Raw genomic sequence first — 23,911 nt, 5'->3', positions numbered from 1 at the left:
TTAATGTAATTATGAAATAAATAATGAAAGACGTGAAATTTCATAAATTTGTATTTTGAAGGTCTATGTTAATTTAAGCCATCTGGAGTCATAAAGCTTCAAAAATAACAATATAAAACAGGCAAAAATAGGTAAAATTCATGTTTGGATGAGTTTTGGACACCATATATTCAGCCCTATAAATGCAATTTCCAACTGAAATGTTACTTTTGTAACTGGTGTTCCTAAAAGCAGTCATGTCTGTGATTGGCCCCAAAAAGTTATCTGTTAAAAAAATGTGTATATCACTGAAATCTTGCAGTGTGCATTTTAGCCAAAATGGACCATTTTGGATAGGTTTGGCACACTGGAGATCGCCAAGGGACACTGTTTGGTGACAACTCTATAGTTCCTCAGTAGTTTTACCTATCAACCTAAAATTTTGGTACACGTGGACAGAGAGTGTGTGAACCATATATGTAAAATCCAACCATAGTTTCATAGTGAAGATTTTGAGATATTACTGTTTTTATTTTTCCCCAAAATATAGTTTTTCAATGGCCCTATTTTTTAGGGAATGATTCAATTCAAAATTTAAGTCATATTAAGTCAATAGGTGTAAAGGTACAGATGTCTTCTTTCATTTAAGCCATCAGCCATAGTTCTGGGATTAGTACTTCTGAAGTTCTAAAGCTTTATTTGCAGTGATACCAAAACAGGCAGAAATTTTAGTTACAGTTACTAGGTACTTCTCCCAACACGTAACTAAATTAGTTACTCAGTGGCAAATTCTAAAATTAACTAGTTACTGCGGAAAGTAACTATTGTGTTACTTTCAAGTAAATTTTTTGAATGCTCAAATGTGACCCTTGGACCCTATCTCCACCCCTCTTTAACGTACAATACACATGCATGTTCAATTTGAAGATGGGCAGGGCATAATATGCATTTCATGATTACATTCGTTCCTTTTATTTCTTGGAAGGAAAAATGACGGCTATACTTCCATTTAGAGAACTCTACTTTTGTATCAAGAAAGGACAGTCACAACTGCTCAGAGATCTAGTTGATCTCTAGTTAATGAAACAGTTGGCAGTAACAGTTACAACATCATAAAGATGAGTAATCAATTAGATTACTTGTTACTGAAAAAAGTAACTCCAACAGTAACGCTGTTATTGCTATCACTAGGCACAACCACCCTGGATGGTATTACTTTGGCCTCCAGTTCCACTAGTAGAAATTTTGCAGTCATTCTTGACCAAGAAGTCTGTGTATATTCTCATTCATCCAGGTCATAGTCATATCCGGCCAACAATTGAATCGAAAGTAATTGGACTTAGGCCTTAGGTTTATCAAAGACATTTCTCCTCTTATCCAGGGGGCTTCATCAGTTTGTAACACACGGGTCTGACAAAACAGTGGGGTTGGACCCAGGTATTTAACCTCTGTGGGAGTGTTCACACAGCTCCTTGTGACAATAGCCTGTTAGTGGAATTTCACTGACCATTGTTAGTCATGTGAGGCCTCCACTGAATGGCCATCATTAGGAGTCATGTGAGCCCACTGGTGAACGGCAGTCGTTGTGGTTGTTGGAATCACATGAGGTCAGTTTTGGGCAGCCATTGTTGGAGGCTGAGTTGTTGATAGGTGGTGTTGTTTAGAGGTTTCTCCACTTTTACATAGATGGCTTCTTTTACCACTTTTTTAAACCATCTGTCCTCCCTGTCCAGGATTTTAACATTGCCGTCATCAAAGGAGTGTGCCTTTTCCTTTAAGTGTAAATAGACAGCTGAAACTGGACCTGAGGAGGTGGCCCTTCCGTGTTGGACTATGCGCTTGCTTAAGGGTTGTTAAGTTTCACAAATGTATAGGTCCTTGCATTCCTCACTGCACTGGGCTACATATACCAGATTGCTTTTGTAAGTGTGTGGTACCCTGTATTTGTGGTGTACCAATTTTTTTCTAAGAGTGTTGCCTGGTTTGAAACATACAGGGATTTGATGTTTCGATATGTTTTTGCATTTCTTGTTCCTCAACACCCTCTGTGTTGGTATTCTTTTATCTTGTTTTGTTGAAGGCCCAACTTGGATAGCCACAAGTTTTGACCAGGACATGTCCTTTGTCCCTCATATAAGTCTCTATGAGAGCCTACATTCCCTTATGCAATAATGTGAAGATCATCATGATCATCTGTCCCAAGATCATGCGAAAAAAACTAGTGGATGCATTTATTGCGTTTAGACTGGACTACTGTAATTCAGTGCTACCAGGATGTCGAAACAATTCTCTGAGAAGCCTTAAGTTGATTCAGAATGCTGCTCCACCAATATTAACAGGAACTATAAAAAGAGATCACATTCAGGTATCAGGTTCGGGTTAGTATTGGTCCAGGGAGTGGACCAATTCAAGATCAGGCTTATCAGCCTTTATGACAAAGCCTACACTTAAAAAGTGAAAAGCTCCTTCATGCTCTCGCTCACTGCCTCTGCTTCTTTCTCTGCCTCTTTCCCTTTTTTATGTCTCTCTTAAAGGAAGTTTTTCTTTGCCACTGTTGCCAAGTGTTCTTGCTCTTGGCAGGATTTGTTGGGTCTCTTTAACAACTCCATAAAGAGTTTGGTTTAGACCTGCTTTATATGTTATAAATAAATTCGATTTAATTTAATAATACTACTACTACTACTAATAATAATAATAATAATAACAATCATCATCATTTTAATCACTTGGCCTTTTTTTTTTTTTTTTTTTTTTTTTACAAATGTGCATTACCCATCCCCATTACACAGTTTGAGTTGCAAGTGATGGCTATAATTGTTCTGCCTCAATAACAACCAGATCAGTTGTGTTTTCAGCATTGTGAGCTGCAACAGATGATGAAATGACATGTGATGTCCTCTGTGGTAACTTTGGTTCAGCAGTGAAGCTGTCAGTTTTGGGTCTGAGAACTTCCAGCATTTGAGCAACCTGATCTACAAACTTCTACTGGTTTTGGCCCAATTAGGGGGCACAATACCTCTTCCTGCATGTGGCTGCCTCCCTCCTCCTGTGCTGTCTAAATGTATATTCAAACTATTAAATGCCAATCAGCCTAAATGTTTAAAGGTCCATACAGTCTAAAGGCAAATGTTTATGGTCCACACAGAGGTGTCAGGACTTCTGGAAGTTAGTTATGTCACATTAAAACAGTCACTGCTGTCAGCCACATCCTGCACCCTTTCTATGTATCAACAAATATCGAAATGGGAAGCAGATCTGTCTCTGCCTGCTGACTTCGAGTTCTGGACCGAAATCTGCCAAAATACATTTAAAATGACAAAAAAAAAAAAACCTCAAATTTCCTAGTGATCCAGTTCAAGGTGCTTCACAGATCACACATAACTCAATACAAGATGCATAGAATGGGTTTCTCTCGCTCTGATGTATGCATGCACTCTGAATGCATTAGACAACTATTTCCATGCTCTCTGGCACAGAAACTGTAGCCCAACTATCTTGGGCTACAGAATCCCAGCAACATCTAACTTTTGCCTTATAAGTGACCTGAGAACAACCAACTTCCCTAGCCATCTATCCCAATCTGTTCTCATAGCTCTAGCCATCGCCAAGAAAAAAATCCTAGTTAACTGGAAAAATAAACACTTCCATTCCCACTGATTGAATCTATCATTGGAGATAATATCTGCTACCTGAAAAAACCAATTGACTCTCTCTACGAAAAAAATGGGCTGCATTCACCAACTCCCTAAACCTCAATCTGCATCTTGACCTTTCCTGCTAGCGTATATCATCTCTGCACATACATATAACTTCCCTGCATTATAATATTACTCTCTCTGATAAGGGGGTAACTTCAGTTTATTGAAATGTTTTCATTGCCCTTCACATCAAGGGTCACTACAGAGATTTGCTGATGGTCACACACATGCATGAAATGATAAAATATTTAGCTGCAAGACTGGAAGTGCAGCCATCTCATAAAAAGTTGACGCACTGTGGTGTTTAACTATGAGGACAAATGTAGAAAAAACATTTCATGAGATTTCCTATCAGACCAGGAAACTACACATGCCCCCTGATTTTGGGTGAGGATGCTGTTACGGTTCTAACCCTAGTTAAGAGACAAACTCATAAAATATGTAGGAGAAGAAGTTTACCCTCATCCTCAGGTAATGAACTCTCTGCTGCTCTTTGGAGGAGAGGAAGGAACATCTGGAGAGAGATGAAGGAAATATACTGATACTGGTACTGCTGATACTGCATTGTGTGTGTTTATGTGGTAGTGTTACTGCATGAGGAGCAGAGATTAAGATACTGGAGGTACCCATGTGTGTGTGAGTTTGATCAGTTTGTGTTTTTGCAGCTGCTTAATGTGTGTGCTTGTGTCCTGAGACAGACCAACCTTTGAGAGGAGGAATGGTCCAACCACATTGGTCTCATACACCTCCATCATGTCAGCCTTCCCAGTGGCCGATAGCGGTGCTGGTGTGACGGGTTTGTTGATTGCAGCATTATTGATGAGCAGATTGAGGCTGCCAGGCCCGATATGCTTGGTCACATTCTGGACGGCGGAAGAAATACTTGTCTCATCCGATGTGTCTGCAGGTTGAGACGGACAGGATTGTCTTTTACGCTCCATTGGTACAGTCTGGGTAACATTACCTGATGGATGATCTTTAATATCTCTGGCATTGAGGTTTTCAACTGTGTTTGCGTGGTAACATCAACACTACCACACTGTTTTGTTTTGGTCGTTGTCCAGAGAACAAGCCTTTCAATTCAGGGGAGGATCTGGATTATCTAAAATAAATTTCAGTTTATTTCTCTTAAATCTGGTTTATGTTGAATGACGTTGACATTTGAACCCCGGCAGTTGTCATTGTGCCTCAGATTATTAATTCTGGAAAAGAAAGACCAGGTGATATCTTACAAACTAAAACAATAAAAAACCCAGACATCAGGTTTGTGATCATTAAAAAGTATTCACTTATTTTTGTTAGTGAAAAGAGCAGATCTCAAAGGATCAGGTACCTGCCTGTCTTAAAATCACAAACAAAGAGCATGTGGAAGATTGGTGACAGTTGGTGTAAATCTCTTCGCCTGGTGCTCCGTATTCTTGTCACTATTCAACAGGGCTAGGATATGTGACTTGAGGGGTGTAAAACTATAGCCCTGTGGGGCTATAGCACTATATGACTGTGACGCTGTAGGACTTTAGGACTGTGGGGCTATCTGACTATGGGGCGGTGGGGATATAGGACTGTAGGACTGGGGCTATGATGTGAGGAGATCGATGACCTGGTAACTAGAATAGTGAAGGAGTATTCGCCAAAATCAACTCAAATTTGGACATGAACCTTGACCAAATAGCTAAGTCAGTGAGCTTGGTGTGTGAAAAGGTAAAAGCCATTGAAGAAAGAGTAGAGGATGCAGAGCAGAAAATTTCCGACATGGAAGGCACAGTGGTGCAGCTGCTACCTAAACTTGAACACACAAAGCATGGATTGCTGAGGCCAATAACAGGCTGGAAGACTAGGAGAACAGGTCCAGACAAAATAACATTAAAATCGTCAACCTTTCAGAAGACGCAGAGGGTGCCAATGCTAAAGACTCATGGCAAAAAACGACTGGATCAAGATGGACAGGTGTCACTGCACTCCAGGACAACTACAGCCGGAATCCACGAGACTGAGGGTCGTATACATTTGTCTCCACAACTGCGTGGACAATGAACTCATCATGCAAAAGGCATGAAGCATGGGTGAATTCCAGGAACCACATCCATTTCTTTGGGGATTTTTCACCCACAGTGGAGAAAAGTTTCTGGAGGCAAAGAAGTCACTTCAAACACTGGGCATTCCCTACAGGATGTTTTCCCCCGCTGTGCTGTGAATCGCACATTATAACAAGGTTCAGTTCTTCAGAACTGCAGCTGAAGCACAGAGGTATGTCGAGGAGTTGCAGAAGAACTAGATATGAGGGACAGTCATAAGGTAATCTGAAGTAATCAAGCCAAAAATTTGTGTTTATCATGAAAGAGTAATATGAACACTTTCTCGTCAAACTTGACAGGTCCTTTGATCTTACTTGACCTTTTGAGCCCTCCCCTCTTGACCAATGAGAGCGATTCCCCGCTCCTAACCACTCCCCTAGTGTTTCCACGCCTCTGGCGATGAGGTCACAACCAATCAGATCATCCAAGGGTGGGCACGAGCAGAATGGCGGCAAATTCATTTCCAGGTTGACAGGCAAAGAGGGAGGACGTGTTTTGCTAGTGTGAAAGGAAAAAACTGTTGAGAGCAGATTGAATATATGTATTTAAAAAATGGATGATATTCACAGAGTGTTTCTCTCTCTCTCTCTACGAAGAGGAATGATATATACAATTGACAAGACCCTGATTCTAAGGTGTTTATTACACTTGGTGAAAAGTTTTGTTTATCTATGAAGGGTAAAAAAAACTATCAGGGTGAGTCTGGAGGGACTCAAATGTGTTTATTACATCTCGTAAAAAAAAAAAAAAAAAAGAGGCCCATAAAAAAAGAGTCATTTTAGACTAATCTGAAACCTGTTTTCCTCTCTATGCAAAACTTACTAAGATCCAGTTAGAATGAAATGACCAGTGAGTCTGTCTTCACATTTCAAGTTAGACAGAGTGTGTTAAATAAGAGTCATTTTAGACTAATCTGAAAGTTGTGTTTCTCTCTATGCAAAACTTACCAAAAAAAAAAACAAAAAAAACTGTGAGAATGAAAGGTCTGGTGAGTCTGTCTTCACATTACAAGGTATGTGTGTTAAATAATCTGAAATTTGTGTTTCTCTATATGAAGTTTACAAAGAACTAGTCCATCTTCTCATTCCAAGAAAGGACAAGACCCTGACTCTGATTCTAAGGTGTTTATTACACTTGGTAAAAAGTTTTGTTTATCTATGAAGGGTAAAAAAACTGTCAGGGTGAGTCTAGATGGACAAAATCTCGGACTTTGTTTACCAAAAAACACTCAATTGACCGTCAATCACAGATGAATTACGCTAATGTGACAAGGTGGGGTTTAAAAACCCAAGAAGCACACGGAGAGGCACAGCGAGCACAGCCTGTGTATTGACAAAACGATGGATTAACAAGTTCTGATCAGTTGACCACTCGGACCAGCGGAAGAAAAGAAATGAATCACGGTAAGTCATTCTAAGACAATGCAGTTAATTGATTGAAAAGTTTTTGTGATGTATATATATTTTCTTAAAAGACTTGTTTTTACAGGCGGTCTTCTAGAGGGTGAGTTGGAGTGTCTCACTTTTGATGATTTTCCTGAAGGTAAGTGTTTATCGAGATTATATTCATATTATTTTTATTTTTTACTGTATTTTTTCCGGTAGTTTGTACGCAAGATCTGGACAAAATCAAAAAAGAATCGCGGCTCGAGGAGACTCTAGGAAAAGATCCAAGGAGTCTTCGAGCAGCTCATCTTCTTCAACTTCTTCCTCTGCCGAGATTGTAAGTTGTTTTTTTTTTTAAACTCTGGTTGTTGTTTTTTTTTTACATCTAAAACATCAGCCTGTACTTCAAACTGTGTACCTGCATGAACAGTGAAACAGAGCGAAGCTGCTTCAACCGTGTATAGCTCCGTGGGAAATAATTTATTTTATTTTTTTTCAGACTATAGGAAGGAGAAGAGGAAGAATTCACGCAACAAAAGAAATAGGTTCCCATCCTACAGGAGATCACCAAACTGCAGGAGGATTCCTGTTTTTTCAGTTTTTCAGACGACCCTTTTTTCTTGCAATAAACCTCGCTATAGATGAGTTGAATCATCCTGAAGCTGTAGTGAATGCTGTAAATGAATTGCGATCTGTAATAAACAATTTAACTATAGAAAATGATTCTGCGACCGAGCCCCCCGTCTTTCCTCATTTCTCTTGGCTTGATTCACCTTCTCCACCGGTTGTTTCACACACAGAATGTTTGAATGCCATAGACAGGACCGTACACCTGCCGGTGTAGTTTCAGGGGCAGAGGGGGAGAGCTTGTGGAGGATGAGCGGGATGGGGGCAGAGGGGGATGTAGGATCTCCTAGGGAAGTGATCAGAGATAGATTCAATAATATAGAAATTAGGCAAATTTTAAGCCGATTATGGAGAGTTTTATGGGGCTGTGATGGGAGCCGTTCACGAGGTGTCTGAAAGAGTCTTCTCGCAAGCACAGCCTCATGACGTTATACAGATGGAGCTCAGAGGGGACAGACTGAGTAAATGCGTGTCCTCAATAGTCAGAGCTGAGAGCGCTGACGGGGGTCTCTCCGCCTTTCAGAATCTCCTGGACGAACTGGTTCAGTCCAACATGTCTCTCATGACGGACGCCGGTCTTGAATTAGTGGTGCAGTTGATTTGCAATCCTCGCGGCGGAGGGAAAAGAAGCGTAGATGAAATGTTGGACAAGGAGGTTTTGAAAAAGAGGAGAAGATTTTTGTACGTGGTGCTTTGTGCTTTGCTATTCATTTGGCACACCTGCTGCATCCCCATCTCTGCGATAGAAAGGCCAGAGAGATTCAGGCAATTGTAGGTTTTGATGATCAGACGGAGGTGGCCTAAAAAATGTGCAATCCTTTCCGTCACGTGTGTGAGTACTGTTACACGGGGTTCGACACCATTTGCAGCCACCACTGTCCAGGGCAGTGCTCCGTGTGTCTGGACAGCTTGTGTTGTAAAGTCAGGTTCGAGCCCGTCCTTTGTGTAGATTGTAACAGAACGTGTCGGTCTGCTTACTGTCTGAGTAAACACAAGGAGCCCATTGAGAGAGTAGGGTTTGGATCGTACACTAGTCAATGTGAGTTGTACAAACAATGTGAAAAATGTCAGACTGTGGTACGTCGCTATGAGCGGCAAGAGCAAACCTCACGTGTGTCAAAAATTGAAATGCAGAATATGCGGAGAGATCACCAGTGACGAGGAGGAGGAGTCAGGGAGCGAGAAGCTTCTGCAGCCTTTACACGCAGACACGGATCGTAACCAGAAAATAGTCTTTTATGATTTTGAAACCTTCACGAACGAGCAGGGCGTGCATGTGCCATATCTGGTGTGTACAAAAACCTTAGACGGCGTTAGATGGAACGCCTACGGCATGACATGCGCATTAGAGTTTGTCAGACATTTCAGAACGGCCTGTTATAAGAAAACCTTCTTTATAGCACATAATTCTAAAGGTTTTGACAGCTACTTGGCTCTCAACGCCATGATAGAGCTGGGCATAAAAGCCGTCCCTAGTTATGCAGGGTAGAAAAGTGATTTGTTTTTCAGAAAGCAATCACGGACATAAATACATAGATTCCCTGAGTTTTCTGACCATGCCTCTCTCCGCCATGCCCAAAGCTTTAGGTTTTGCTCATAAAACCAAAGGCTATTTTCCTAACGGTTTTAGCTCTGAGTAGCGTTTGAAGTACGAAGGTCCTTACCCTCGAGCTGAGGATTACTGCACAGAGCGCATGACAGCCGCGGGCAAGAGGGAGTTTGAGGCGTGGTACGAAACGGTCAGGGGCGGAGTCTTTAACTTTGAAAAAGAAGCGCTGTTTTATGGTCAAAACAACGTGGACATTCTCTCCGAGGCTTGTACCGTTTTCAGAAATGGTTACATCTAGGAAACGGGTGTGTATCCTTTCAGCAGGTCGACCATAGCCTTGGCCTGCATGAAAGTATTTCTCACCAATTTTCTCAGGCCCAGAACCTTAGCCATTCCTCCTCCCGATCATTACAAATGTCAGTTTAAATCTTATTCGCACTACGGCATACAGTGGTTAGAATGGGTTTCTAACACCCACGACATCTTTATACAGCACGCTCTGAACGCCGGTGAAAAACAGCTGGGAAAGTACTTTGTAGATGGTTACACAGAAGCAGGAGGCGTTAAGTACGTCTGGGAGTATCTGGGATGTTTTTATCACGGTTGCCCTTTGTGTTTTCAACCTCAAGAACGCTCTCCTCTCACAGCGACCACATTTGAGGAGCTCCACTCTAGCACAGTGAGGAGACTAGAGAGGTTGTGTTTGGTGCACGTTGTAACACCGGTCGTCATGACGGAGCACAGGTGGGCGGAGATTAAAAAAACGCACGAGGGGGTGAAAGATTTTCTCAGACGTTACGACACTTCTCAGCCTCTGTCACTCCGCGAAGCTTTGTACGGAGGCAAGACGTGTGTCGTGAAGCTGAGGCACACGGTGGAGCCTGACGAGACTGTCCGTTACGTGGACGTGACCTCCCTGTATCCCTATGTAAATTGCAGTTTCCCTTATACTCTGGGTCACCCTGAAATAATCCTTAAAGATTTTGAACACCCCAGCAGCTACTTTGGGCTAATCAAAGCCGTAGTGTATCCGCCCAGAGGTTTGTTTTTCCCCATTCTACTGTACAGAACTCTCTCCGGTAAATTGGCTTTTACTCTGTGCCGCACCTTTGCAGAGATGAATTTTCAACAGGGGGCGTACACTCATAGTGACGAGGCCAGAGCTTTAAAGGGGGTCTGTGTCACGCCAGAGTTTAACAAGGCTTTGGAGATGGGCTATGGTTTGGCCAAGATCACAGAAGTATGGCATTTTGATCGCAGGGACGACGCCGTCTTTCTAAAGTACATGCAGACATTTTTGAAAGGTAAACAGGAGGCTTCGGGTTACCTGCCTAAGATCGTAGATGAGGAGAGCACGGAAAGATACGTCAGGGACTATCAGACGCATCAGGGTCTTTTGCTGGACGCCTCCCAAATTAAACCAAATCCGGCAAAAAGACAAATTTCTAAATTGTGCCTCAACAGCTTCTGGGGAAAGTTTGCTCAGAGAAATAACCTCTGTCAGATGTCTCTCATCACAGAACCCGAAGAGTTTTTGTCTTTTATGTTTTCAGAAAAGCACAAAGTCAAATACTTTAACTTCATCAACGACAGAGTGGCTCTGATCCAGTGGGTGCACGGAGATCGCTACATCACCCCTCCCAACAAGATAGACAGTGTGTTTGTAGTTGCTTTCACCACGGCCTACGGCAGATTAAAATTGTACAGTTACTTGGAACAGATGCAGGACAGAGGTCTTTACTTTGACACAGACAGCCTTATTTAGACCACTAGAAAGGGCTAAAACACACTGCCTCTGGGCAACTACCTGGGAGATTTGACCGACGAATTAGACGGAGACAGCATACAAGAATTTGCTCCAGCCGGTCCTAAAAGCTACGCTTATCAAACCAGAAACAAGAAAAAAGCGGTGCTCACAGTCAAAGGTATTACGCAGACGCATGACAACTGTCAAAGAGTCAACTTTGACAGTGTCAAACGACTGGTGGAGGGGTATGTGAGACAGCGTGCTGAGAGAGGGGAGGAGGAGGAGGAGGAGGAGGTCGAGGAGTTCATTGAAACCCCTCAGCAAAACATTGTAAAGGATAAAAGGGGATTTCTCTTAAAAAATTTCAGAAAAAGTTTTGCGTTGTGTTTGACGAGATGATTGCTGCCTACCGGTTGTACTTTGCCTTTTGGTTTTTTAAATAATAAAAAAAGAAATATCACACCTTGTTGAAGAAATTTTGATTTTGATCCTAGATTGGTCTTGCCCTTTTTCATGTCAGATTGTGGGACCCAGTGGTTATGGAAAAACTGTATGTAAAAAAATGTATTGGAAAATTGTCAACATGTGATGAACCATGTACCTGAGAATATTGTATGGATTTATATTCCTTATCAAAGCATGTATGAAGAATTGCAAAAGAAAAATAAAAATATTAAATTTGTTGAAGGACTGCCGGATTCTTTTGAAGACACTCAATTATTTTCCCCTCAACAAAACCATCTCATTATATTAGATGACGTGTTATTACAAGCGGCGGATCATCCAGAAGTGGTAAGAATTTTCATGCAATACAGACGCCATAAAAATATGATCGTGATGCTGTTGACCCAAAATGTATTTTACAAAGGTAAACACAGTCGCACGATCAGCTTCAAAAGTAATTACCTGGTGCTGTTTAAAAACCCACAGGATAAATTGCAAATCAACATATTGGCTCAACAAATATGTCCTGGTCAAAAAGACAACGGTGGATGGACTCCAAACGGTGAATTTGTGTATAAGGGAAAGACTGTGAGAGGTTCTCATATAGTGGACCTGTTTAAACATTTGTCCTCGTCTTATAATAAAAAATTCCACAGACCAGTGCCGAAGGGTTGGATGGTTTATTTTAAATACTCTAATGGAGGTCAACATTCCCCTATCCGGCATGAATAACCCTCAAGCTCGCAAACAATATAGCAGACTTAGAACAGGGGGTGAGGAAGAGGAGGAAGAGGAACAGAGCAGTGGTGGTGGTGGTGGTGGTTTTGAAACTGCTCGGAAGAAAATCATCCTATCCCCACGATGGAGCACGCCCCCCAAAGAGAGAAGAGATGATGATGATGATGAAGAAGAAGAAACACCCCCGGTGGAGAAAAGATATAAAGAGATGAAGAAACCTCTGTGGATTGAATTTTAATAGAGTTTATACTTGAAAAAAAACAAGCTTGAGACCGTTTTCTTTTTTGTGCGTGTGCGTCTTTTATTTCCTATCCAGCTTGTGACTATCTTTAACCATTTGTAAAGAGCAGACAGTGTGGTGAGATTCTTTACGACTCCTCGTACAGCTTTGATATTTTTTCACAAAACGATTCACCGTATCCTCATTTTTTAATGCCTCGTCTTCACAGCCATGCATAAATAAGACAAGGTGTGTTGCAGCTGTCTGCCGTGATATGACACGGTTTTGCACCGTTTTTCTAAAAATGTTAAAATGTCTTTAAGGTAGTATATAAAATCAGAAGGGAATCCAAAAGAGTCAAAAAAAAGTCCCCATTCCGTCTTCTTCCAGAGTAAGGGCCAACCAGTGTTCTCCGGGCTTGTGTCCCCGATGTTATCACAATCATGTAGGCAGGGAGTGTGAAAGATGAAAGGCAACTGATCCAAGGCCCAAACTCCGCAGAAAACATTTCCCAGTAAACGATGCATGAGACTTTCAGCTGAAGGTTATTCATTTATTTTTTTTTGCGTCGGTTTGACTTTTAGTCGTAATCCACCAACACTTGTCGCTTGGAGTTGATTTCCAAAATAGATCCGTAGCAAGTGTAAACAATCAGAGCGGTGGTATTAGGTAACGGTACCCTGAATCTCATTTCCAGCCTTAAATTTCCATTGGAAACAGGGGATAAGGTGTTGGCGTCTTCAGCGGCATTGAGGTTAAAGACAAACAGAGAGTAGCCCTGCTCAAATTCCACCCTGTTGATGCTTAGAGGTAAATCTTTCAAATGTGTCCTTGTGGCGGTAAACATGTTGTAAAATGTTGTGAAAGGTGACGGACACACCTTAGTTTCCAGGCAAAGCTTTTCAACCTCAATTTAACTGTCTCCCATCACGACACAGGGCCATGTATTCCACGTCGTTGTGGATAAAATTGAACGGAAACAAGTCTCTTCTACCCGTGAAAGCTTCATGGTGCATCATAGCCTTTGTTGGGCCCGTTGGTGACAACCACTGAGTCCATAGCACCGGCTGTGTCTTTGTAGAATAACCCGGCGCTGAACTGACTTTTTAAGGCGTTTTCCGAATAGTTTAGTAAGGTTTCTATCACGGCCCTGTACGGGTGAGTGGCGCTGGATTGCGATATCAATCTGTCTCCCAGAATAACATTGCATTGACTAAAAGTTGTATTCAAGGGTGAATTGATCAGGCTCATGTGGGCGTTGTTGGCCAAGTCGACAAAGGCAAAACCTCCGTTTAGAGTTTTTCATCGATAGATAAAATCCAGCTCCGCCATACTGCATTTGCTCGATTTGTGGTGTAATAAGGCCATCCTTTATATATATTTATTTATTTTCCTAATGAAATATATCTCCGGCACGCGAGTTCCTCCCTTTAGGATGGTTTCTTCCGACTGATTTCTTCTTGAAGCCTCCTTTGCGTTTTTTTTACCCTCGGCCTTCCCGAAACAACACTCTCCCCAGGAGGTCCTTCCTAGGTCTTCTAGCCAAAATCATTATACCTCCAGCGCCCTTTTGAGATCTGGGGCTCTCTCGCCCACCGCCGCCGGCGGATAATTTACCCACGGCGCAGGTAAACACTTCGGAGGCTATGTTTTTGGCCGCCGTTTTGATGCAAAGCAAAGCCGCAAAGCTCTTTCTCACCAATGGTGCTACAAAACGAAATAACTTACTAAATACAGAGCCTATACCTCTCCCGTACATCACAGGGGACCCGTAAAAGCCGGGAAGTGCTCCCCCTACTTGATTTTCATAACAACTCACAAAATGGTGAGGGTCTGTTTTGAGACTCTAAATAATTTTTTATACACTGGAAAGAGTTTTGACGGGTCTGAAATTTCAACACAGTCTTCCCAAAGGTGAAATCAAGGGGTAGGTTTTGATACGATTTAATCTCTATGCGAATGTTTTCAATGTGGTTCTTGGCCACGGGCAGATAGTAAGCGGGATTGAAATATTGTGTGATCACGTCCCCGTACATTCCCTATACATCAACGAGAGGAGCATAAGCGTCACCCACCACCTGGAGTTGTACCACGTCTGTGTAACAGTAGAGGTGGCACATCCCTGCTTTTATATCCGCGGAATAAGGAGCCGTCTTGGATTCAAACTTGATCCATTCTCCGGGCTTTACACCCAGGATGTAAGCAACGGGTGGAAAACAACGAAGATGAACCTGACCCCCGGCGTGATATTCAAATTTCTTGTGAACGTCGTTAAATACTAGTTTAATGTCCGAATCGATATGTCTAAGAAACATGTTGAACTTGTCCGCAAATTGCCCGGCGCTTCTGTAATAACCTTCCGTAAATCTTTGACGACGACCCCCCGTCTCTTTCTTGGACGCGGCCACAACCGCCGCCACCTGCACATTTCCTTTTTTTTTACGAGAAGAACGGCCTTCACCTCTTCTGCCGCTTCCTCATCCTCTTTAGGTTTCTTTTTCCAATCAAAGTACCCCGCACCTTTTGGTACGTTAAACCAGGTGTGCGGGTACGAAATTTCCATCAAGGCCACCTGCCACGGGCCCTCTAAATCAATGTGTTGAGGTAAATCCACCTGGAAAACGGAGGCTATATTATTTTTAAAGATGTTGCAGCTGGCGTTGGAGGGAAGGGTGATGTAAAAACCCTCGCTATCCGTCCCCATGATGTTTTGTACAAACAGTACGAGGGGTAAAATGAAGTGCATACACGGGCGGCTCGCAGGATTTGTTTTATACACTTTTCAGATCGTCGGCTCTGATCCAACTGTTGAATTTTTCGGGCCAATTTTTCCATCGCACCTAGGCTTGCTTTTCACCCACAACCACCCTCCTGGCTAAAATTTTCTCCATTCTACAGAGCTTATCCGGAGCCATCTTTACTTTTTGCAACTCGGCTTTGTAAAAAGTGCCCTCGATAGGTTCGCCGTTGTAGTCTTTGAGTTTGTACACTGGCGATAGACACGGTATGCATTCAGACACTGTAAATAGCTCGTCGGTAAAGCTCTGTTCGTATTTTTTATCAAACTTTCCCCTCAGTCAGGATATTCTCACCGTGTCCCCCTGTTTCAAATTCATCTTGAACCTGGCTTTGCATCTGAGAGGAAAAGAATCGTACAGGTTTTGAGATACTTGAGAGGTATTTTCCTTGGTCACCTGCTGAGGGGTCATTTTTATACTTTTATGGTAGCTGTTGTTATAACTTTTCACCAAATCCTGTAAAACATCCAAGTATCTGCGGGTGTTTTTGGCGGTAAAATACCTCCACATTCTAGTTTTCAACGTATCTTTCAACAATCTTTCCATCACCGAAGCTTTCAGATCGCTGGCTGTGGCAAAATGTTTTACCTTGTGTTTCTTCATCAGCCTCTGGAAATTCTTGTTGAAAAATTCTTTACTAGAGTCTGTTTGTTTTTAAAGAGAGTCGGACCCCCAAAAAGTTACAGATTCAAAAGCCTTCGCAGTCTCCAAGGTGCTTTTATTCTTTAAAACTCTCAAGGCCTTTTTGGAAAATACATCTATGACCGTCAAGAAATAACGATAACCGTCGTTGTGAAGTTATTTGTCGACCAATGACATAGAAGGGGTGGAGTCTAATACACCAGAATTTTTCTCACCAGCAGAATGTCTCTGAAACTCTGACTGCTCACAAACAGTCTTAATTTTCTCCGCTTATTCCTCCATCACCGTCAACCAGTTCTTGAACGGAATGTGCAAACATCTCTGAAACACACTTGTTGTTGAAATACTCCAACACAAACTCATCCTTATACCCTTCACTCACCCAACGGGCGGCTCTGTAGTATCATCGACCCAACGGGGTGCTCTTGGTCTCCCACACAATGCTGGCTGCAACTCTTTTTTTCGGAACTCCTGATGATCCCTCTTTTTCTTCTTCTTCTTTTTTCACACCATTCACTTTTAAATTTGTTACACCCACCAACGTCAGTACCAACCAGTCTGTTGAGGTGAGTGTTGCTCTCGATGCCGTTGGGCTGTAAACCTCATCTTTTTCCAACTGGTAAAAACACATCTCTTGAGAGGTATAGTTGAACACGTACCCCCAGGCACTGCCGTCCGACAGTTTCCACTCTCTGTGGAGAGCCTCGGGTGCTGGAGTCTGAATCCGACACAAATATGTCACCCGCTTCTTCGGAGCTCCTCGTAATTCATGATAACTCATGTTGTTTTCAGCCATTTTTCTTACTCTTGCAAAAAAAAAAAACAAATCAAAAAACCTCAACACTTTAATTTTTTTTCTTTTCAGTGCAGCACACATCCAAACTCTTGACGCCTGTCACCTTCTATATGAATTGAACGCCATACTGCTCGTACCCGCCCCCCGTATGATCTGATCGGTTGTAACCTCATCGCCAGGGGCGTGGACACACTAGGGGAGTGGTTATGGCCAGATCAGTGGGTGGAAACCTACCTCCTCTCCACTCAACCCTAATTTGCAAAGACCCTTCGTAGAGAGAAACACTCTGTTACAATGAAAGGAGTGGACAATTTTCACATGACACAGAGGTTTGAACAACAGACGAAACCGAAAATCAAAAAAGACCCTAGTGAGTAGCCCTTTCATACGGAGAAAACACAACTTTCAGATGATTTAAAACTCTTTTTTCTATCTTGTTGTGTGAATACCATTGTATTGTCAATATCATTCCTCTTCATAGAGAGAGAGAGAAACACTCTGCGAATATTATCCATTTTTTAATTACATACTCAATCTGTTCTCAACAGTTTTTTCCTTTCACTATAGCAAAACACGTCCTCCCTCTTTGCCCGTCATCCTGGAAATGAATTTGCCGCCATTCTGCTCGTGCCTGCATTCGAATGATCTGATTGGTCGTGCCCGCCGCGTGGAAACACTAGGGGAGTGGTTAGGAGCGGGGAAATGCTCTCATTGGTCGAGAGGGGAGGGGTCAAAAGGTCAACTAAGATCAAAGGACCTGTCAAGTTCTCATACCCTCTAGTCCCGCCACAATAGGCTGTACCCTGCCTCATGGCTTCCCCTTTCGGTGGTCACCCAAGATAACAGAGAAGTATAGAACAAGGCAGACTGGGGTCCCAAGTATGTGGTCATACTACTGGGCAGCACAACTTTGCTACATATATGAATGGGTGAATCCAGACTCTTGTGAACTATAAGAAGGCAAATTGGAAGTGCAAAATAACTTCACTGTTATTTTGGAAACAGGAACACATTGAACACACGGAATAACATTAAGGTCTGCTTTAAATTTAAAAAACATTTTTCACTTCTGGCTCCCATATGGAGGAATCCAGATTTCCCCCCATCAGGATCCAGTGTTTAAGCTCTGGCAGGAGAGAGGTTTGGATCAGTTTTCTAAACTCTGTGAAGGAGGAACAATTGAGTCATTTGAGGGCTTAAAAAATTAAAATATTCTTTACTGCAGTCTCACTTGTATCAATACCTGCAAATAAGACATTATATACCAAAAAACATATAGGCCACAAATGAGTCTTTTCTGGAAAGCATTCTTTAACAACCCATACCGTCGTCGTTCTTTTAAATGAACATACATATTCATATGTGCTTGACATTTACATCAATGCATGAATCTCCTAGAGGTTAATATATAATAAGAATTATTATATTATTAAATAGGTTCAATTCAATTAAATTCAATTACAAATGTGAATACAAATTATTACTATTATTAATTGCAGTAATCTGTGTTTAACATAACTTTGTATGTACATACAGTTCACACATATATTTCAATTGTAACATTTGTATGGGCGCTCTTTTATTATCAAGGGGTGATAATGAGTGATCAGATGTCAAAACCAGATGGATGCGGTTTTGGCTGAGATAACACAACATGTTGTTGGACAAAATTTAAGATTCTGTTGTGTGCATTTAATACATGGCTTGTCTCACTCGTCATGCAGTAACAAAGGCTGGTTTACAGAGGATGGTTGTCCTGATATGCTGGGTCGACACCTCCAGTCCCACTGAGGCTGGCTGCTCCAAGCACTCTATACTCACATTATGATGATGTCATCACCCCCACACAGCCTTTAATGCTTAATTGTATGGGGACCTGAGGGGGACAAGGAGCCCTACCCTCATTCATATGTGATGTTCTCTGCTGTTGGACACGCGACCTGCCTGTGGTAAAGAGCCAGCAGACTGGTCTAAGACAGGCTCTTGTAACTGCACACCAGCAGCTCATATTGCTCTGGCAAGGGGGCACACTGCTGGACAAGTGTTTGGGGGCACAGGAAGAAGCCCAGCTGTCACAGTGTAGGGGTCACTCAGCACTGCAGAGGAGAGGGCAGTCAAGACTAAAGGGCTGCCCTCAGCCTGGGAGCTGGATGAATGGACTCTAGAGTTCTGACATGCTAGTGTCTCTGTTCCGATATGACTTTCTTCTCCGACAGACACATCCATGTACTCATCCCTGACTCCTCTGATATGAGAGCAGCTGATCAACTGTGACGACTGCACAAATTCAGTTGATTGGAAATGATTTGGAAAGCCACACCTGTCTATATAAGATCCCACAGCTGAAAGAGCATGTCAGAGCACAAACTAAGCCATGAAGTCAAAAGAATTTGTATGTAGACCTCGGTAACAGGGTTGTATCGGGGCACAGATCTGGGGAAGGTTACAGAAAAATATCTGCTGCATTGAAGATCCCAAAAAGCACAGTGGTCATCATTCAGAAATGGAAGACGTTTGGAACCACCAGGACTCTTCCTAGAGCTGGCCGCCCAGCCAAAATGAGGAAGTGGGGGAGAAGGGCCTTGGTCAAGGATGTGACCAAGAACCCGATGGTCACTCTGACAGAGCTCCAGCGTTCCACTGAGGAGATGGGAAAACCGTATAGAAGGACCACCATCTCTGCAGCCCTCCACCAGTCAGGCATTTATGGTAGAGTGGCCAGACAGAAGCCACTCCTCAGTAAAAAAGCACATGACAGCCCTCTTGGACTTTGCTAGAAGGCACCTGAAGGACTCACAGACCAGGAGAAACAAAATTCTCTGGTCTGACGAAACGAAGATCGAACTCTTTGGCCTGAATGCCAAGCGTCATGTCTGAAGGAAAGCAGTGGACCATGGTGGTGGCAGCATCATGCTGTGAGCATGTTTTTCAGCGGCAGGAACTGGGAGACTTGTCAGGATCGAGGAAAAAATTAATGCAGCTAAGTACATCGACATCCTTGATGAAAACCTGCTCCAGAGCGCTCGAGACTGGGGCGACGCTTCATCTTCTAGCATGACAATGATCCTAAGCACACAGCCAAGAAGACAAAGGAGTGGCTTCAGGACAAGTCTCTGAATGTCCTTCAGTGGCCCAGCCAGAGCCCAGACTTGAACCCGATTGAACATCTTTGGAAAGACCTGAAAGTAGCTGTGCACCGACGCTGCCCATCCAACCTCACTGAGCTTGAGAGGATGTGCAAGGAAGAATGGGAGAAACTCCCCAAATCCAGGTGTACCAAGCTTGTTGCATCATAAACAAGAAGACTGGAGGCTGTAATTGCAGCCAAGGTGCTTCGACCAAGTATTGAGTAAAGGGTGTGAATACTTATGTATATGCAACATTTGAGTGTCTTATTTTTAATAAATTAAATAAAATTAAATAAAAAAACACACACAAACACTTATAGACAGACGGGCACACAAAAACACACAAACAGACACAAATATACAGAAAGACAGAACTATACAGCCCTATTCATAAGAACAAACACACATACAGAAACACTTACAGACACAACCAGACACACACAAACCCAAAATGAGCCACAAGCACAAAGTTGATGGACACTATGACTATGACATATACAGACATACACAGACACAAACAGACACAAACATACATAAAGACAGCCCTATACAGCCCTTTTCACAAGAACACACATGCATACTGTCTGATGTCATCAGACTCCTCTGATATGAGAGCAGCTAATTACTGTTACTACTGACATTTGTGTTAGACTGCACAACATACACAGAGACAGATATGCAGACGCACACACATATATATGGACACATAGATGCAAACATACAGATGCAGACAGACACACACACATAGACAGAGGGGCACACAAAAACACAGCCAGACACAGACACACACCAAAACACAAACACATACAAACAGACGGAAATATGCAGAAAGACAGCCTTATACAGCCCTTTTCATAAAAACACACATCCATACAGGCACACATATACAACACATACAGACACAAACACTCTTGACTCTGACAAATCAATGTACTCATCCCTGACTCCTCCAATATGAGAGCAGCTGATCAACTGTTACTACTGACATTTGTGTTAGACTGCAGAACACACACAGAGACAGGTATACAGACACACTCTCACACACATATAGACACACACAGACAAATATACAAATGCACAAAGACACACAAATTTACACAAACACATGAAGAGACAGAAACACAGCTGACACACACAACAGATAGACAGCACTTGTCAGTTTTTACAATAGTGTCACACTGTGTATGTGTGAAATTGATGTCTGAAATAAATAAACGTGTCTAAAGACATATGTCTGTCTGTGTATATTCTCATTCACACAGGTCATAGTAATATCCAACCAACAATTGAATCGAAAGGAACTGAACTCAGGACTTTGTTAACAACGTTTTGCCACTTATCCAAAGTGCTTCTTCAATGCCTTGGTCTGAGTTGTCTGACGCATGCACTCACGCGCACATGCTTCTGGAATTGTGCCAAATTGACATCCCCACAGCAGACCCCCTGAGTCACTCTCAAAATTTCTGCCAAGGAATTTTCTAGTTCAATTTGTTACTGTGTATGGATTCAGGAGGTTAGTGTAACTTAAAAACATTAGCTTTTACAGCATAGAAAATACAATTCATTCAATATTAATTTTTTATTAAGTTGATAACTTAATTCAAGAATTTGAAGAAAAATGCCTTAACTTGATTTGGGCTATGCATTTCTGCCAACAGAGAAGCGCTAGTCACTAATGTCCTTCACCTGATATTGCTTGTTGACTGTAATAAAAATTGTTATAGATATAAGTGGGTTACAATAAATCAATTTTGACAGTAAACTGGAATTGCTATGCCTTATTTATTCTGACTTAATTGAAACAAGTTACTAATACTAGAAAAAATTGTTATAACAATTTGTATGGACATTTCTTAGGATAATGAAAGTAAACTTAAGTAGTTATAGTTATAGTTATAGCTTAAATAGAGTCATTTGACCAATCAATAACTGTAAAACTTTGACATAAAAGTTTAGTTGGCTCTGCATAATTAAGATTTTAAATCATGATTGCGGTGTTCTTCAAATGTGTTATTGCTATGTTCTACCACAGGGTGACACTGTAGTGAGACATGAGGAACGTGATACGAGCAGAATTTGAGTTAGATGAGTTTCCAAGATGGCTACTACTCAATACATCATGCTACATTGCTACCTCACTACCTGTTATTTACTCTTGCCTTTCAAGGAAATGGCACCTGTTCAGAATCTGTTGTATTTCTCCATTTTTGAATCAACACTGCAATGTTGGTTGAGCTACACTAACTGGGTTAGTTCCACATTAAAAATCTCATGGGAAATACTCAATAATGGCTTAGTTGGAATTATTTAAAAAGATAAATGCAAATTGTTACAACACGTTTTTTTCTTTTTCTAATTGAGCCAGTGTAAATTTTTTTTAGAGTGTTAAGTGATTTAACATTATTCCACCAATGCATAGTTCCAGCATAGACCTGAAAAACCACAATTCATCTCAAATCACATCATTGAGATCTTCTGATGTTTGGATATTTAACCAGAAAGACTTCGTAACATCAGTGCTGTTGGTGAAGCTATTGATACACTTGCAGTTATCGTAACTGTCCCTACCATTCACAGTCACTTTCTAAGCTCAAGTAGAAACTTACTATTTTCCAGGTGTATAAGTGTCTGCACTGATAGATGTAGTGAGTTGTAGTGAGATGGGTTTACCTAGTTTGATCATAGTGATTTTTCCAGCATGTTGAATGGTGAGCTCTCTCAGGGCCTAAGGGGGAAAGAGAGAAGACATGTTGAGATGGAGGGACCAAGGAAACACAGTTACTTACTGCAGCAGCCATTATTTCATCATTTGTGTCGTGGGATGAAACTACTCTGAATTCAATGACCCATACTGATATTTAGAAACACATTTTTTTCAATATTAACAACAAACAAGACTCAAATTTACAAGATCAAATTTAAAGGTCCATATTGCCCTTAAGGCAGCACAGCAGCATAGTGGTTAGCGTGATTGCCCCACAATAAGAAGGTTGTGTCTGTATGGCTCCAGGGCCTGAGGCATTTCTGTGTGGAGTTTGCATGTTCTCCCCATGCCTGCATGGGTTTCCTCCCACCATCCAAAAACATCATGTTTGCGTTAATTGGTGACTCTAAATTGCTGAGTGTGAGTGTGAGTGGTTATTCTCTCTGTGTCTCTGTATGGACTGGCAATCTGTCTAGGATGTACCCCACCCTCACCCAGTGTGAGCTGGGATTGGCTCCAGCACTCCCCGTGAACCAGAAACAGTAGAAGCAGTAGAAGATGAATGAATATTGCCCTCAAGTCCTGTCCACCTGGACCCACCTGGATTTCACTGAGCGTTTACCTGAAGTGTGAGAGCTTGCAGAAAAATATTTTTTTTCTGCAGCAGCAGAAGTTCATGGTGCCATAAACCCACTCCCATGCTCGTCCTGTGGCCATTACATGTGTGTATCAGGGTCTCACCTGGGCCTGGCGGCCATCAGGATCCTTGCAGCAGCTGTAGATGTGCGCTCCTGTTTTCTCTGCCAACTGTTTGACCAGCTCCAGGCCGATGCCTCTATTGCTGCCAGTTACAAAAATGTTGCCCTGCAGTGACACTGACATGTTACACGTTAACCTCAGTTGCTGACTGCTCTGCTCACACTGACTAAGCACAGCGCTGCTGCAAGGCTGTTCCTGTGTGCGTCATGCATTCATTGTAGGTGGGTATTGAACAAGGGGGAGGTCTTACCTCATTACCTACCCAAACTTGACCACTGTCACGTTACTTTTCACTATTTAACCAATTTTTGTACTAGCTGACTTGCTGAGGCTCTCTTTGCTGTGGGATATTTCTTGCCTTTAGGAAAACTGAGGACAACAGGAGGTCAATCAAGTTTTATCCAAACCAAAAGCTGTCAGTCTTCTCTAGCCTGATAAGCCACCTTTGTTCATGAGCAAACAACTGATTGAGCTGGAAATTTGGTCAACCTTTTGGCAGCATGTTTAGTTACGCAACTTGTAAATGTAGTAATTCAGGAAGTGAGATAAGCCTTTAGTTTCTGACCAGCCAGAAATGACCAGTTACATCATGAGCACATCTTAGGACTCAGAGAATGTAGAA

The 23,911-nt window shown here is 42.1% G+C and overlaps 1 protein-coding gene across 1 annotated transcript in view; it reads right to left on the bottom strand.

Annotated features, from left to right (window-relative positions):
- The window catches only part of LOC115056670 (C-factor-like), a 33,474-nt gene extending 10,062 nt beyond the window's left edge, over nt 1-23,412 (bottom strand). Inside the window, exons 1-4 of the mRNA XM_029523313.1 lie at nt 23,272-23,412; nt 22,497-22,551; nt 4,382-4,578; nt 4,137-4,191 (exon numbers count right to left, since the gene is read on the bottom strand). Coding sequence (XP_029379173.1) covers nt 4,137-4,191; nt 4,382-4,578; nt 22,497-22,551; nt 23,272-23,412 — 448 coding nt within the window. The remainder of the gene's footprint in view (nt 1-4,136; nt 4,192-4,381; nt 4,579-22,496; nt 22,552-23,271) is intronic.
- Between the last annotated feature and the right edge of the window lie 499 nt (nt 23,413-23,911).

This window comes from Echeneis naucrates, chromosome 16, assembly GCF_900963305.1.
Source record: "Echeneis naucrates chromosome 16, fEcheNa1.1, whole genome shotgun sequence".
Lineage (NCBI taxonomy): Eukaryota > Metazoa > Chordata > Actinopteri > Carangiformes > Echeneidae > Echeneis > Echeneis naucrates.
This window is presented reverse-complemented; position numbering and strand designations above follow the sequence as displayed.